Consider the following 17,691-nt stretch of genomic DNA (forward strand, 5'->3'; position numbering starts at 1 on the left):
CCAACACCATTCAAAATAAATAAATAAAAATCTGTGTAACCTAAAGGGAATTATACAATCAAACCTACAGCATCATCCCAACATTTCCTCACTATGAACGCCTCTGATCCTACATTAGGGTCGGAGAGTCTGTGACCTTCCAGATGTTGTTGAACTACAATGCCATCATTTCTGCCCATTAGCCACGCTGATCAGGGCTGGCGGGAGCTGGGGCCCAACAGTCTTGGAAGGTTACAGGCTTTCCACAATGCCTGGGAGATTGCAGGTTCCCTGTTCCTATCCCAGGTGCCCTGAAGCTCCTTCTTTAACAGAATGGAATGGTAGGAGCCAAACCAACACAGGCAGGATCAGGATAGGAGAAGCAGCAGCCCAAATGCAAGAATTCTCGGAGCCATTTCTCTCTGGCTTCCAGCCTGGTTTTTGAATGACAATGACGTTTGCCATGACCAAGTTGATGATCTTTACTGGGAGCCACACAGAAGTGTGTTCCTGTTTGTTCTGCTAATTTTTTTTAGCAGTTTTTAGCAGCAAGAACCATGGTATCCTTCTGGGCGTTCTTGCTAACGCCCCCTCCCCCATATATGTGTGAGATTTTGTGAGTGCTGAAGCCTTCCTTGTGGGTAGGTTTACAAACACAATATTGTGGGGACATGCTGAACCCTTGGTTATGGGGTTCCTGGGGGTTCAGTCTTGGGCTCTGTGCTTCTCAACATCTGCATGAAACAATGGGGAAACATAATCGGTGGATGTGGAGTGGATTTCATCAGAATGCTGCCAATACATAGCTCTTTACCTGCTTTCCCATTCAGGGGAGCCTGTAAAGTTTCTGCACAAGTGTTTGGAGTGCTTTTGCCCAGTTCTCCTACATGCACCCATTTCCTGGTAAGGTCATTCTTGGCCAGGATGGTGTGCCATCAGCTACTTTTAATTTGGAATATAACATGTCCTATGTGTTTTTAATCAATAAATAAGAATAAAGACCAAGATTATGGTCTAGTGAAAGTAAAAACTTCCAATAATACTGTATTCACCCATTGTATGAATATATACAGGCTAGTGCAAGGGAGTGAGACAAAATATAGGTTGTTTTCCTTAAATTTTTGCTTCTTGGCTTTCCTATAATTTCTGCTGCTTGGAGAAAAGAAAGGTTATTATATGGCTTTATTGAACAAACTTAGATTTTATAATTGCCTGTCAGACCGTTCAAGACAGACAAATATACAGCAGACCAACAAAAACATAATCTGTCATATTTCTAAGAGAAATATATGTTGATTTTTCATTCTCTGGGGTTGTAAGTATACCAGTAAGAAAGAAATGCCAGTGCCTTTTCTGCTTATGCATTTTTTAAACAAATGTAAAATCTGGGAAAGATACAGCTAGAGAAGGAATTTATATTCCCGTATTCTTGGCCCAAAATGTTTTCTTTTGCCTATATGCCTGCAGATCGAAACCAAATACAATAAATGCTGGTGTCCTTTTAAAAAGTCTGGATGTTTACAGCAAGCATATAATTTTCCATCATTATGGACGCCAAGAAAAATAAGAAATCATGATAAAAAGAAGGTTTAATCATACATTTCAGCAAGCGCAGACAGAACATCAGAAATGTTTTTTCTTCTTTATTTTACATTATTTTTAGTTCTTTAACATGCAGATTAGTTCCAGAAAAACTATGCCACTATAATATTGAATTGCAATAATGCACAAGTGGAACAGCCACATTTTCAATTTAAAAAATTGCCAAGTGAGGAGGCTGCTCCATCTCTTAATTCTGTTGGTTGAGCATGAATATCTTCTGTTGGGAATCTTCAAGCTTTTGGGCCCTTCCTCCTCATTCTGCTGAAGTAGCATTTATAAGCTGATGGATACAGAACAGAGTGAGTTTTCAGAGAGTTTCCAGGCTAAAATGAGAGCCAAAGTCATTTCTTTTTCTGTTCAGACCCTACCAGAGTTCTACTACATACTGCTATAATCTTCATGAATACAAAGACAATCCTGTATAAAAAGTCCAGACAAATTAACAATAACTGGCTCATCTCCTATACAGAACTTGAAAAAAGAAAAAAAAAACTCTTTTGTTTTGTTCTAGAACAATTGTTGTAATTACAATACAAATTAAAGTATTTTTTTTTCTAACTAGAGCAGAGAGGCAATACACTAGATAGTTCCGAAAAGAAACAGAAGGACTGTAGTGAGGAGAGCTGCTGCTGCAGAATTCAGAGTAAAAGCTTCAGCAGTCATTGGCAGCAAAATGGAATCAGAGGGCCCAACTTCTTGATTCAGCAAAATACAGAAAACACAAAAAACTCATTTGAGCAAAGATACAATTTTATGTCACCTCTAGTTAGATTTCATTGTCTTCAGTCATATCTTACGCAATGTGTATCCCAGCTGAAAAGGATTTTATCTGAACTTGGCCATGTCCTTATGTTTCAGTTCAAATGCCCGACGTTTAAGCATAAAGGGCACAGCTCAAGAAATAAGCATGTGTTAAATATGTGTGGTCTGGGTCATGGAATGCTCCATCTGTTCAGTGGGAGAGCTGCACTCCATAACTGGTTGGGAAGAACGCGCCAGTCCCACTGGGACACTGCAGCACCACAGTTATTAAGAATATTTGGCTTTCTTCTCAGTGTCCAAGCAGACATGATTTTCAGCAGAGCTGCTGCTTTAAAACAAAAACGTCACCTGTATACTTGGCCACATACACACTTTGCTCTTGCAACTGCGTATGCGTACAGAGGGTGCAGAAGAGACTTCCACCTGCCTTCCATGGGGCCTGCTCCTGCATCTGCACAGTGGACTGATCTGAGGGGGCTTCCTTATTGAGGAAACCTTGCCCAGATTATGAACAGACTTCGCATGCAGCCATGGCTAACTTCTGCTGCACGGGAAGGGACTGCAAACTGCAAATGTTTTAGTCACCAGAATTACTCACTTTAGCATGACATAACCTGCTCTTGCCAGGTGTTTGGACACATTGGAGACTTAATCAATCAGTGGAGCCCTCAGTCATGGTACAATAGTACTACTCTCACTAACAAACTAGTTGACAATTAATGCCTTACAAAAGCTCAGTAAAGTGGGCCACTGTTATTATGCCCATATGGTAGAGGAAAGATGAGGCTAAAGGATGCTGTTCCCCAGTGAGTTCATAGCTAGACTGAGATTTCATAGCAAGGACCACCCATTACTCTGAATGTGTAATGGTTTCATAAGCCTAGTTAAAAAACAAACAAAAACAGTAAGCAATACCTCTCCAAAATGTATTTTCCTGATAAAGAAAAACAAGCAAGAAGAAATCATATGATGGCTTCTTTTTGTCCTCATGTATACATAGAATTAAACTAATGAAAAGGACACTAGAGTTAGAGTCATGTGCTGACACGACAGTAAAAGCTACTGGAATTTTCAAAATTGGGTGAACTGCATTTCCACCCACCTACACAATATCCCACACATCCTGCCATTAATTAGCTAAATGTTTTATCCAGAAAACAAGAGTAAGAATTGAGGGGGCTGAAGAAAGAGACAGAATCAAGCACTGATAGTCACAAGAACCCAGCCCAGTCACAAATAAAAATGCAGACACTGGAGGGCTTTTTGCCCCCTCTAAATTTATTTTTCCTTTGCTGTGAAGGGGACAAGGGAGAAAATCACCTTAATATAACACTGTCTTTCCTGTTGCTGTAGCCACATCCATATTAGCAAGCAAGAAAAGTCATCCCATTTCTGCGGTAGGCACTCTGTCAAAGAAAGAAAATCTGTAATGAATTATCACATCAATTTAAACAAGGAAAAGATGCAGAGAGCAGAGCAAGGCTTTCTTCCTGTTTTCTAGACTATTCTGGCTGCAATCTAATAGCAAACGTAACCTTAACATTTCTAGTGGGGAAGCATTAAGCAACCGCTTTTTTCTATTAAAAGCTCAGTGTGGTTAGCAAGTGGTTAGTGATTCTATTTCAGGATATGTTCAACAATATGACATCCTACTCTGTTACCTAATATATAAATAAATGGGAGTCAAATTTGCCATTATTTTAATCTTTTTGTCCTTCACAAAGTCATTCCATGTCTCTAAAAGTAAAAGATCCACTTCTGCCATAACTATATTGAATTACTGTGATATTTTAAATTTCACTCACAGCCCAGGCAAAAGCTCTTTTAGAACCAGTAATCAGTATCATGACAATACCCAACCCATTGCCCATCACTTCCCCTACCAGAGGGATGCTTCTCAGTAGTGTTGTTTCTAACACTGCCTAAGATTTCTGTCTAGCTTTTGAAAACGGGACAGAACTGACCAGAGGCATATCCCCTTTTTCCTGAGTTAGAAGGGTTAATCCATAAGGACATTGGATCCAACTTCCTGCTCAATGCAGGACTCTGAGTTAAAGCATCCCTAACAGATGGTTGTCAGCTGCATCTTTCAACATCTCCAGGGAGGGCCCAGTACCTCCCTCAGTGACTGGCTCCATTGCTGTACTGCTCTAACAGTTAGGAAGTTTTTCCCCATTCCCCGCCAGAATCTGACTTCCTGTACATTGAGCCCATTATTCCCTATCCTACACTCTGGAATGACTGGGAAGGGATCCTGACCATTCTCTGCATAACACCATTCAAGTACTTGAACAATGCTATCATAGCTTCCCCTCATTTTTGTTTCCAGTCCCCTGAGCATCTTTGCTGACCTCCTCAGAACCTTTTCCAGTTTGCCTGCTTCTTTCTTAAAGCGTGGTGGCCAGAACTTAACACAAATGAACTAACACAATACTGATTAGGCCTGATCAATATTGAACAGAGGGGAACTAGTACTGATACCTTTATTTATGCTGCCCAAATAGCATTTGCCCTTTATTTGCAGCCACATCACCTTGGTGACTTGCAATCTACAACAATTCCTAGATCTTTCTTGCTCCTAGTACTATGGATCCTACCTCTTCTATTGATGCATTTGCTTTCTTTTTTCTAGGTGCAGAACCTGGCACCCGTCCTTTTAAAATTTCATTCTGTTGATTTCGCACTTAAAAGTACTGCTTACCCTAACTCAAAATATTTTCACAGCTTTCAACATGCTTGGCATCCTTTTTAATAGGAGAAAGTACACTGTGAGCTGGAGTATCACCATCCATGTGGATTAACTTCACTGAAGCTGATCACATTATCTTATGGGGTATATGATGTAGAATAAAGAAGCATGTGGCAGCTAATTTGTACCAAATGTAAGCACTGGGTACATCAAATACAGGAATGCCTACTTTACAGACAGAAAACCCATTTTATAGGCAGAGCATCATCCTAAAACACTTGTTTTATGAGAAAATATCTCTTCTTAGGATGGGACTCTATTCAAAGGAACTCTGAGTTAACTGTTAGCTCTTCTAACAGTAACATTATACATTTGATACATTTAAGCTTGCATTTCATGCATAAACATGCATTATTATCCTCAGAACTGCAAACTGAAAATGGAACACAATTAGCTTAAGAAGCAGTGAAAATTAATGGTACTTTGATAGACAAAATGAATATTGTATTCACGTGGATTATTTGACTAAAAGTTCTGCATAAATATCAGACTGCAGAATTTCAAATAAAATGAATAATTAGGAGAGTAGCCGTTTAAAAAATGCTAAGGAGAGAGCCTCAGAAACCGGCCCATCCGCTCATTTATGCAAAGAAGCTTGTAGAAAGCATTATTGCAGGCTTGTTCAGTACACAGAGTGGTAAAACAGGCAAGAGGAAGAGTTTAAAAAGCGTATCTATAAGTGATGAAGGGGCAACAAAAGGTCTCAGGATCTTTAGCATGAGTTTTAAAGGATGAGAAGGTGCTGGCAGCGAGTGACCAATCTCGTGCTATGAGCAGCAGAAGAGCCTTGTTCCAGGAGAATTCAGGAGAGCCTTGTTGACAGAGACATCATGTGAGCCCAAGTCTTAGATTCAGATCTATCCACACTGGGGCTTTCATATTGTATGTCTGTCACACATAGACTCTCTCTCTCTCTCTCTCTCTCTCTCTCTCTCTCTCTCTCTCTCTCTCTCTCTCTCTCTCTCACACACACACACACACACACACACACACACACACACACACACAGAGGATCTTCTGCACAGATACAGTAAAGGTGCAATCCGGCACCCCACACCGCATGCAGGGAACAAGCGTGTTCTCCATTGCTGCTGCATCCCGTACCGTGTATTAATCTGGAGAGTTATCTGGATGCCGTGCATTTTTCTGCACCTTAATGAGCTACATGAAAGGCTGGGCATGGAAGGCTGGGCATGTTTGGTAAGCTGCAGCGCTTGGCAGAGGGCCACGTACGCCTCATGGGCCAAGCACTCCTGCTGCACTGGAAATACCGATGGACACAACTGGGAACACTAAGTCCTTCTTCAAGTCAGGCCTTAGTAATACATGCCAGGTTGGTTTCCTCACCCAGGAGTAAATCCTGGTAAGCTGTTATTTTTACAACAAAAGCGTATTATCACAACAACCAGGGCAGGAGAGAGACCAGAGAGGGCTAGCTTACCTTTTCACTCACTTGCCATGCCCAGCTACAACAGAAAGTACCCCCACTGCTCAGAATAACGAGGATTAGGGCTTTCTTATCTGGTGCCCACAAGCTGCACAATGCAGTTTTCTATGCCACCCTGGCCTCAAAGTCCAAAGAGCAACCATGCTACAAGCACAGGAGAGAAGAGGGTTACATTTTACTCAGTTGTCCTTTTGGGCACAGGATCCTCGGAGAGGTGTGCCGAACCCTGGCTGATTCCTGGCAGTGCGCATATCTGTATGAGAGACAGAGGATGGGCGAAGAGAGGGGAGAGTACCTTTTTAGAACAAGGCATGATTCCCTCTCACCTAATGAGGGACCTATCAGGCCTTTATTTAAAAAACAAAACAAACCTCCCTCATTTGATAATGGGCACAATCCAGAGGGTTGGTTTGGCTATATATGGCTTGGGACCAAGTGGCTTCTCCCATGCAAACCTGCCCAGCTTTTAAGACCTAAGGGGAAGGCTCTTCCCTCAGTCCTGTCACCAATGGATCACGCCTGGTGGGGGTGTCCCCTGTCCAAACGTGATCCAATGAAAGCAGGACCAAGAGAAGGGTCCTAGGCTCTGGAATTCCCTGCTGAGGCTGCTAGTTGGCTCACTTCAAAGGCATGCAAAGTTGTTTTACAATGGCCTGGCTTTCACATGTAAACTGGCCTGCCAAGGGCTTTCTACATTGACTGGTGCCTCTTATTTCTTTGGCTGTTGCATTTTAACTGCTTTCAATGTATTTGTTTTTAGCGTATGTTTCAATTGAGATTTGTTCAATTTGCATTTTATTATTGGGTGATTTGAATTAGCTGTCTTGTATCACTTGGGGGAAAGGTAGTCACAGAAAGTAATCACATAAAGTATTTTGCAACTCTAAATGCAGGGCCTTATTGAGTGAATAACTGTTCTTAAATCATGCATTTTTTAAAGTTCCCACATCAGTGAGGAATAAAAATCCAAATTCTCAAGACGAACCATTACACCGTGGCTTTCTCTCACTAGAGAACCCCCGCAATCAACAAAAAAACCCTCTTTGCTCCCAGTGGCAAAAAACCTCTTTGCTCCCAGTGGCCTCATCTGGTGTTTGCCACAGGGCCAGCGGCCACACATGTATTCGCACATCAACACTTCCCCTCTGCATACCCCTCGGCTGCCCACCCATTCCTGAACACACACGAGCACCCTTCACCCCATAGACACGTGGCTTCCCCAGTTCTCATGGGCCGTGCCATTTCCACCACTGAAGTCTTGCTGCTGGACCACTCTCTGGTACCACGGCAGAGAGGGAGCGGGCTGAGAACCTGGGAGCCGGCTGGGATGCCTGGGGGCCTGCCCAGGAGGGCGTGGGAGGCTGCACACCTTTACCATTGGGGAGGGCAGTCAGTGGCATTCACAGACTTTCCCCAAAGCATTTTAAAAGAGATTTGCACTCTGCCTGCAGTTCAGGGCTGCCCCCACAGGGGGACTTCCTGTTCTTGTTTATGAGAAGAAATATACTTTGTGAACATGGAGAAACATTTCTCCTCTTGTAGAACACTTCTATTATTGCCCAAAGCTGGGAAGCCAATGGATGAGTGAGGCACCAAAAAACCAAAAAACAAACCCTTGTGAGGCTGCAATCCTATGTAATCATACGTGGCAGTAAGTCCTACTAAACAAAATGAGGCTTACTTCTGAATAAATGTATGTAAGACTGTGTTGGAAATCAATTAATTAACCACTACATGGTCAAGAATACGCATTCCAATATACAGCATATTTTTAAAAAGGTTAGATAATGTCATAAAAATTAATATCCTAGAATGAATTATTCAGACTTAGGCCAGCCATTAACCATATAAAAGAGATTCAATATACCACAACAACCACAAGTGCAAAGATGTCATAGTTTTGCAGCCTGCCCAAGCTGTAAGTTCACATTTTGTATTCCATACAAAAATAATGCATTTCCCTCCTCAACCTTGAAATTGCAAGTGTTATAAGCACCACAACAACCTTTAACACACCCACGCAACATTTCAAGCTACTGGGCAGCCTATATTGTTATGAATGAACCTGAGAGTAAACTTGGTTTCAGATTAAAGTTAAATGGCTGAATTCTAAACTGTCTGGGGGGTGGCATTTCGGCAGCCACAAATCCTCAAGTTTGATTCAGCTCATCTAGGAAACAATGTGGCCTATTCCCCAGTCCCCTTATACCCAAAGCCCACCTCTCTGCCTCTTGCAAGCAAATGCTCACATGTCAGGAAGACGACATCCGAGGCACTTGATCTTGCTGAATTCAGCAGTATGCTCCAGCTTGTCCTAGCTTTAGTGCGGGTACCAAACCCCCTCCCTGTAACACAAGGCACTGCCTGTACTTCAACCAGGGAAGCAGACGGTCACTCTGAAGGAGTGACAGAGGATGTTCAAAGGAAAGGAGGGTGAGGAGGCGATGATGGTAATGCTGGCTGGGGGTGGCAGGAGGCTGGGGAAGGCTGTTGTACAACTTTCGCAGTGGCATCAACGCTGGGCTGTCGCCAGAGCATGCTACTGAAATCCAGAAAATAAGACGCCATTCTGACAGCAGAGTTTGGACTACACCCTCCGCAAAGGAAGAGGCACATGGGAAGATTTATTGGAAATGGAAGGGTCCAGGGAGGGTCTGGGACTTTTTCTGGGCACTAGGCATAACGTGTGTCAGTGCCATCAGCCGATGTTTTTGTGCCGCATGCAAACAAACACATGGAAGAAAGAGATTTTTCCTAACAAGAAAATAATAAATATATGAATAAAAAGGTCAGGCTAAAAAAAGCCTAATATCTTAATGTTGCAAATGTACAAAAATGTATATAAGGGAAATCAAATTGGAATTTCAAGTATGAATATCTTGCAAAGAATTTTGCTGACAGGAGAGCTGCCCTTCCATTGTATTCTAAGGTGCTGGATGATTTCTGAGCATTCTGATCTTCTTTAATGTCTTAAAAATTATGGGCCTTCCCTCTTTCTCAAGTAAGTAACTTAGCCCTTCTTTTCCTAATCTCTTTGGAATTCCATGATACAAAATACAGCAAAATAAAATGGATAAATCCCATAACGTGTCAATCAAATCCCTAGAAAAATTTAAAGCTATTTGGACCTGGTTAAAACTCTGAAGTGAGGGAGACAATGTTCTTAAGGAAGAGAGTTCCAAAGCTTTAGGGCCACCATTCCTCCTCCTGTGTATCATAATACAATACCACAGAGAACCATAAACAGAGCAGAGGGAAAATAATCTTAAAGCAGAAAAGACATTCTTGCTATTAATACCAAAAAGTACTGTTTGCTACTATAGTGAAATGGGAGGAAGAATGTAGCATTAACTTTCATCATGTTCCAAATTCCCTGGAACATTTTAAATGCTCAGATTCTGTAATATGCTTCTCTCCCTCACTTGCTTCCTATTTTATTTTTAAACATATCTGGAAATTTCATAAGCCTATATAATATTAAACAAATCATTCTGGACAGATTCATCGTACCCTTGTACGTTAAAAAGTCTTCATTTCCATCCCTGTCCCCAAAGGTGACTTAAAGGTCACTATAACTATTCTTATTCCACCAAAGTTCTTGATCAAACCACATGCAAAGAAGGGAAACTTTACTAAGAGATCAAAGTTGCAACTGTAAAATGGCACTGTTTGGAAAGAATGTATGTTACCTGCTTCTGTACAGTACAGAATAAAATATTCTTACAGTGAAATCTATAAATTGCATAGAACACTAAAGTAGTGTATCTCCCTACATTACATTTCTTCCCTTTATCCCAATTGCAATAGAGATCAATCAAGTCGAAGTACAACTGCTTGACTGATGGGAGAGTAGCATGCTCAAGAGCCAAACTACACATTGCACTTTTTTTTACCAAGGGAAAAGCAAGTTTAGGAGGAGGCTTTTAAGTGAATAAGTGTTTTGTGTGCATGCAGGGGGAGATGTTTCACATTTTCCTCAGCCCCAGCTTCTCTTCTCCAAGTTACTCCCCTCAAGTTGCTTTCCCCCTGCAGGGTTGCCTTTGAGTCTGGAAGCCTGTGATGAGCAAAATGATTTGAGGTTGATTTTCAGGAAAGAAAAATGAGCATGGAAAAGATTAAACATCCCCTCCCTTGTTACTATGCTTAAAATCTCTCTTCTGAAGCTGCTTTTCTCCAGAAAAAGCTGTTCCATTGAGACATTTATTGCACACAGGTCTATGTCATAGTAATTCCATCCTATTAGTCAATTAGTCATATTGGCCAGAATTCTGTGTTGGTTTTATTAACTTTTTCTGTGCAAATGCAGTTTGACATGCTGCCGCTCACACAGGGGCAGTTGTTGCTTGTCCCAGGAGAATGAGCAGAGGGCAAACTGCAAGGATGAATCAAGCTGTCAAGCAGAAGAGTGTATTTGTCCTCAGAGCTGGCATGCCTCTTGACCACTTTCGCAAACAAACATTCACTGCTAAATTTTGCTACTCACTTAAGTAAAACTTATTTTATCACATCTATAATTTACATTTTGTAGATAGTTGGGTTGCCCAGGAAGAATGTTCATTTGCAAATTTTATACCATACCACCTTTCATGCATGTACATTTTAGGCTACTTTTTTTAGTTCTATACCCCTTTGGGTACCACTTAGAAGAACAATGAAAACAGATAAACAATTAAAAATATTTCCCCCTCTGTATGTATGAACAGTTCAGTAATGGGGCCCCAAACTCTATGCTCTGTTTGCTGCATTTGTGCACTACCACTTTTGGCTGAAATTCACAAACCATTTATGCGGCACCAAGTTTTGTCAATGTACGTCATCACTTTATACGCTTCCCTAGTTGTACCCGGCATCAGAGGTGAGCGGGGTGGTGGCAGGGTAAAGGCCTTTGAGCTGTTGTCCCTGCCTTCCAGGGAGCCTTGTTTAATGCAGCCCAGACAGGCTTTCAGGCATCAGATGAAGACCATTTAATTGCCTTTGAATTCTGGGGCCATTTTTATCCTGTTTTCTGTTTGGTTGTTTCAGTAGTTCCTATTGCTTCTCTTTATCATACTGTTTTAAGTTTAAACTGGAAATCTCTTTAAATTAAAAATGAGATAAGAATGTTTTGGATAAACATACTGAGGAAAGCACTCATCCTATCACACTTATTTTCACACTGTGAAATTTTCACACTGTGTTATTTTACAGCTCAGGACCCGAACATGTCAACTAGCAATGTGCCTCACCTAAGTCCGTACCGCTCGGCCGGTGACAGCTGTGCACCAGGATGCCCTTGTTCACAGTTTTATTCATCGGACTGCTATCATTCCCTCGTCATCGAGTCAATAGGATTATGTCGTTTAACGTAACTTATTTTTCTGTGTAGTGCTTGTTTTTATCTGGATTTTACATCTGCAACAACATAGTTTCTGCTCCCGGGGAGACATCCATCTTATGATTTAAATCCTGGTGTATGTATGGAATACAAGAGAAAAATATATGTAGCTTGATGCTATGTTAAAACCTAACAGTTAAAATAGAATTGAGTACCGCTGGTTTTGTGAGGAGTTAATTGTAATCACTGCAGCAGATTAAGTAGATGAATTTACTTGCAGGGGAGAATTCATGCCTGATTCCTTGCTTTAGTGTACTTTTAACGCTGAAGCAAGCAGCACCAGGACTACTGCTCCTGGGATGGCACAGATTTTGCTGGCCACCCGGACCCCCTGCCTACACAACTTGTAATGCACAAAGCTGAATGCCATGGGGGGTGGTCTGCAGAGGATGCATCTGAGGGTTGCCAAGCATCTGGCATACTATGCTCTCAGATTGCTCAGGCACGGTACGCGTATCTGCCTCCAATGCAGTTGGAAGCTGATTGAGCTCAGGATATATATATATATATGCAAGTTCATCACAACCAATGTACAGCATTCTGGCAGCACAAACATGTTCCAAGGATTAGGAATCATCAGGAGAGTAAACACAAAGAGTAAGTTACACAATGATTATGTTCATAATCACAGCTCCTTCTCTCCCTAGATAGATACTATCTCTGTTACAGTTAACCAGATTCTTATTACCAGCTCTCTTAACTTTAACAATAGGACAGTCTCTGGTCTAGGTTCTCCCACTGACATTATACCGAATTCAGGGTAAGTCTAGCATAATTTTGCATCCAGGATTTGTGTTCATTTGGATGGCCCTGCATCAAAAGCCTTTAACAAATGCGGTTCCCACTTCCCAGTACTTGTCTGATATCATCACAAAGAAAGAAAACAAGGCAAAAGGATGATGGCATCTGCTCCAGTAAAAACTTGAGGTGCGGGAATAGCGCATGAATGTTTGCCAAAAGGAGAAAGACGGAAATTGGTAGGGAATGAACTATCATTTAAAGTTTCTCAGAGGCTACTGTAAACAATGGTGAGAGAAGCTAAAAAAACAAAAAACAACCCCCCCCAAAACCCAAACCGACAACTGTAAAACAATAATTGGCAGTAGCTTTTGCAAAATAAACATACTTATGCAAAGTTCTTCCCATCACAGCCACAAACTTTAATAGACTGATTTTTCTGAGTAAGAAAATGTCTGGAAATAACGTTAGGCTGCAAGCCTTCAGGGAGACATATAGAGAAAGAACATAACTGCAAGGTTGGATTTTGTTTGAGAATCGGGGTAGAGCATAAAAATTCAGACACGGACCTTACCAATATTAAGACCTCCCACGGAGTCTAAGTGAAGATTATTAGTGCAGCAAGCAGTGGCCTGATTAGACCCTTCGCTAAGTGGGGCTGCCTACACAATCTCAAGTTTTCGTTTAGCATACAAACATTTATTTGGGAATGCTGCTTTCGCCAGGGCCAGACAAATGGATCTGTGTCCTCGATATTGTTATTCCTGACAAACTGCATGGAGTATTTTAAGGCAATTTGCTTGAAAGAGAAACAGTGTGATTCAGAAAGCTGAGCTGGGTGGGAGGGGTGGGCTGCAAGAGCCAGAAGATGCTGGGATTTAATATTAACGGCATGACTCGCTTGCTGTGTGGCCTCCCAAAGACCATTCGCCCTTTATGGCGTTTCAGCTTCCCTGTCTTTAAAATTGGGATACGATTACTTCCCAAGAGTGTTTCAATGGATTACAAGGCGAATGTTTGTTTAATGCTTTCAAAATATAGCATGTCGTATAATTATTATTCGCATTAGGCCATTTCCCCCATTGTTTCTTATGGCTAGATACCAGGATTACTGAAGTGGATGTTGAAATAAGCAGCTACTGGGCTACAGGAGTGGAATTTTCATGTAAGCAATTGAAAAGGCTTGGAGAAAAATAGGACTTTTCCATCAGTTGCTGCAGCTACTGGCTACTTGGGTACACGTTTTCTCTTTTCCATATTATCACAGCATAAGCACATCGCATTAAAGCCAATCTACTTGGTACTTTCATGGCTGACGTGCGATGAAAAGCGTGTGCACTTTATCATAGACGCTTTCCCATTTTATCTCAGCTTCGATACACCTTGTTTGCCCGGGAAGCAGGAGCTCACCAAGTGCAAGGAGCGCAGAAAGCCATGCTGCAGGCAAAGCTCTTCCGAGGCTGCATGGCGCTGAACTGGCAGAGGCTTTGGGTGTGGCTCATTCGATGCCGGCCCAGGGCTCATGGCTGCCTGATGGGCTCTGGTTCTACTGAGGCACTTGTTCCCCAAGCCCAGTGGGAGGTAAGAGGAGTTAAGGTAATGCATCAGTGGTTGCCAGTGGCGGAGATGGGAAGAAATAAAAAGCAAAAGAAATATACTATTTCAATCAAAGTCTGAAATTTGTAGAAGTGGTTTTGGTCTCAATATAGAAAAAATATTTACCCAAGAAACTCCTACTCGGGTGCGAACATCCTACTTCCAGTGGGATTTTGTTTGGCAAAGTCCTGGGGAAGAGTGGAGCTAATACAGAACATGTCTATAAACAAATATATTTATTTAGTACAGATTGACACATGCACTAGAATATTTCGATGGCTATAAAGTGCAAAACTATTTCCTAGAGTGTTCCGTTTTGTGATTCTGCTAATTTATTCCATCCACCCCATTCTCCATGCCTTGAGTACTAGGTGCTATTTCAGACAGCCATATTGAAACGTATACTAGGAGGTGCATAAGTGCCCCCACCATTTTTGTGGGCAGCTTCTGGTCTGTTCATCTTTGCTCCCTGCAGAGCTGAGCTGGGAAAGAGACTTGCAGTTTTTCATGGTCTACATGTGTAAATGATCCAGTGCAAGGGCATGCTAAAACAGCAAATCGACTAAGCCTTCTTTCCTGATGGACATAAACAAAATAAGATGAGCAATCAATCAATCAATCAATCAAGATTATTGCTGAATCAAAATATTTAATTCCAAAATGGCCATTTCCTTAATAGGACAAAAACAGAAGCTGATGAATCCAGGTGCTCCTACAAGGGTTTAAAAGCACACGTTCAGAATTGAATTAAAATGACATGACTAATGTATGTTTTACAATGTATGTCCACCCCAAACCTTTTACGAATTTGCTGGTATGAGTTAAAATATAACACTGTGGTGTATTCAGACCCTCAAATCAGAATATCGCGACTACAAGAACACTGATCTCCACCAACCGGCAGCTCCCTTTCGCTTGCTGGCTTTTCATTGTAAAGCACTTTGTGGTAACTCTTGTATGTCAAGCTCATATTTTTAGTCCTACAGTAGCTCTGAATTGCCTTGGGTTTGTGGGTTTTAAAACAGACTTTTAACATTACTGATGCGGCATTTTGTTTTCAGTAATTGATATTAATTTTCAGGTTGCACCACTGGTTTCAATCTGAGAAGCTCTCAGAGGACTGTAGCTGAAAAGTCCACAACAAAATGGCACAGGACTGTTTTGTTTCCTTTTCAGTTTGGAAAAGTTTACACTGCCAGATACTCTCCCTGTTTCTCTTACATTAAATGTTGCCCCTGTACAGTACGAAGCATGAATGTCTGTCTGGCTGAAACAATTATTTTGGAATTTCAGTGAGTATCCCAGGTCTGGAATCTGGTGATAATCAACATTTCTACAAACTCAAGTTGATACATTGGACCTGTATTACACACTTTAAAGTGACTATGAAAACAGCAGCCATTTATTTATGGGGAGATACAATGCCAGCAGTAGATGCGTTCCATATGTGCAGCACTACGCTGCAGTCTCCCACACTTCATTGTTCTCACATTGCACAATGAGCACAGAGATAGCAGCACAGGTCAGGACTGCAGGCTCTACTGCTCTTGCCCTGCTGAGAGCGGTGTTCCTAAATTCACTCAGTTGTGTGTGTGTGTGTGTGTGTGTTCTCACTTTGATTCCGAACTTAAGCATGTGAACCCTTCACATGTGCAGAAGTGAAACAGTGCCTCAGATCATTTATGAAGCCCACGGAGTTGGTGCTAAGAAGGTCTTCTGTCCGAAAGGCATTGCCAAAACTGCGAATGGTGCTTCAGAACTACTAATAAGCTAGCTGAGGGCAAGGCCAGATTGACATTTAGGCAACATCAAATATACTCTATTTAGGGGGGCACCAAGGAAAATCTTGCATTTGGCTTGGATCAAGGTTCACACGTGGACTTCAGTCCTCCCTATAACCCTTGGATTCGGGCTGCCCTGTCAACCTGCTTTCTAGTCTGGGGGCTGTTTTTAAATGCCAGGCAGCACCCGCACTTCAATTAGGATGAGGGATAACCTGGCAAGTGCTGCTGAAATCCATTTTTGCCCAGTCGGGTACTCCCCACTGCCCCGCTGATTAGCACTGGAAGCCAGCTGGTGCACCCCTCGGCTGTTTCCACTGGTAGTTAGCTGGGCAGCGGGAGATGGGAAGGCAAATCAGCAGAGAAAGGGGGGCTGCATGTAAGCAGACCAAGAGCAGCATTTAGTCCACATATTGTCCACCAGCTTTTCTAGGTGAGGCTTTTAACTCAGCACTTCACCAGCACTTCTGCTGCTAGATTCTTTGTGGGATCAGGAGTAGGTCCTCTGTGCCTCCCTGCCCCTTTGGATTTTCTTCCTCTGACTTTCTACAGGTTTCCTTGCAGAATGCCGAGGTGGCACTGAAGTACATCAGAATGGCACCAATATATCAGGGCTTCATTCCAACCTTCTCCGCTATACCTGACTTTTCTTGATTAAAACCTGCCAAGATGCTGACAAAGAGCAGGGAGAGGCCCTGGAGGATGACAATGTGATCATGTCACGTACCTGCAAACTACCGTGAATGTGGAATCGGGCCTGTGTAAGCAATATTCTTGAGGATGAGCTTCACATGTAGGCTAGGGGTTTAGGAAGCAGTTGTTGGTGTCACCTATGAGGAATCAATCTAAATCTGAGTGCATTTAACTTGCATTTTGAATATGAGAGATGAGGGATTCTACTGGAGAACCAAGAACTAAGGAAACTCTCACAATTCTCTTTTGGGGCAAGATATTCAGAAAGAGGGTGGCTGCTCTGCTCCAGGTGCTTTCTGATTAACTAGATTCTATGTGGGTTCATTTTAAAGGTCATGGTAATATGGTGATTCTGCTTCTCCCTATCCTGCTTCTTTGTCAGCATCTTCAGGAAGTGACCAAAGGGAGAAACGAGTCCAATTCAGAGGTCCTCCTGCAGGGCTTGTCATGCTGAACGTCTAGCTCAGCCAGGGTGTCTGAGAGAGTAGTCCAGGTGGGTAGCCAAAGGGCAAGACATCCACGCAGTGCAGAAGATCCAGGCACGGAGCTGAAAGACCATCGTCTGCAAGAGACAGCAGGCTCCGGCTGGGCTGACTGATAGCTGGCTGTAGAGCAGCACAGCTGCTCGAGTGAGCCTAATGAGCTCCTGTGTTGCCTTCAGGGGAGGTCCCATGCTGTGTCTCCTGGGTGGACTTCTGCTGCTGGTGCCTGAGCCTCTCCCTTTCCTCTCTGGCTTTGCGTCCTACTCATGCAGAAGGCCAGGATCAGCCTAGGAGGTTGCTTTTATTTATGAATGCTTTTATTTATGCCTTTTGTAGACTGCCCTGGAATTTCATTTGGATGAAGAGCAGTGTAATAGTATTAAAAATGAATAACTCTCTTTCTCTACTTATCCAGAACACTTTGTGAATGATCAGACTTGCTGCTGAGAAGGAAAAGGAGCCTCCTTTCTTCCTGTATCTGCCTGACT

The 17,691-nt window shown here is 42.3% G+C and overlaps 1 protein-coding gene across 3 annotated transcripts in view; it reads right to left on the reverse strand.

The window, feature by feature from the left end:
- Positions 1-1,550: 1,550 nt before the first annotated feature.
- Positions 1,551-17,691, reverse strand: part of SUPT3H (SPT3 homolog, SAGA and STAGA complex component) — a 290,071-nt gene continuing 273,930 nt past the window's right edge. The window contains exons 12-14 of one of the 3 annotated variants that reach the window (XR_006413655.1): positions 6,712-6,792; positions 3,664-3,749; positions 1,551-1,861 (exon numbers count right to left, since the gene is read on the reverse strand). Coding sequence is in view for 2 of the 3 variants with exons in the window: in XM_044419221.1 (XP_044275156.1) it covers positions 3,708-3,749 (42 nt within the window). In the remaining variant the exon portion in view is untranslated. Of the gene's footprint in view, positions 1,862-1,885; positions 1,905-3,663; positions 3,750-6,711; positions 6,793-17,691 lie in introns of those variants that run through there. The other 2 variants (XM_044419221.1, XM_044419222.1) reach the window with 2 other exon arrangements.

This window comes from Varanus komodoensis, unplaced genomic scaffold (assembly GCF_004798865.1).
Source record: "Varanus komodoensis strain SLA01 unplaced genomic scaffold, ASM479886v1 scaffold100, whole genome shotgun sequence".
Lineage (NCBI taxonomy): Eukaryota > Metazoa > Chordata > Lepidosauria > Squamata > Varanidae > Varanus > Varanus komodoensis.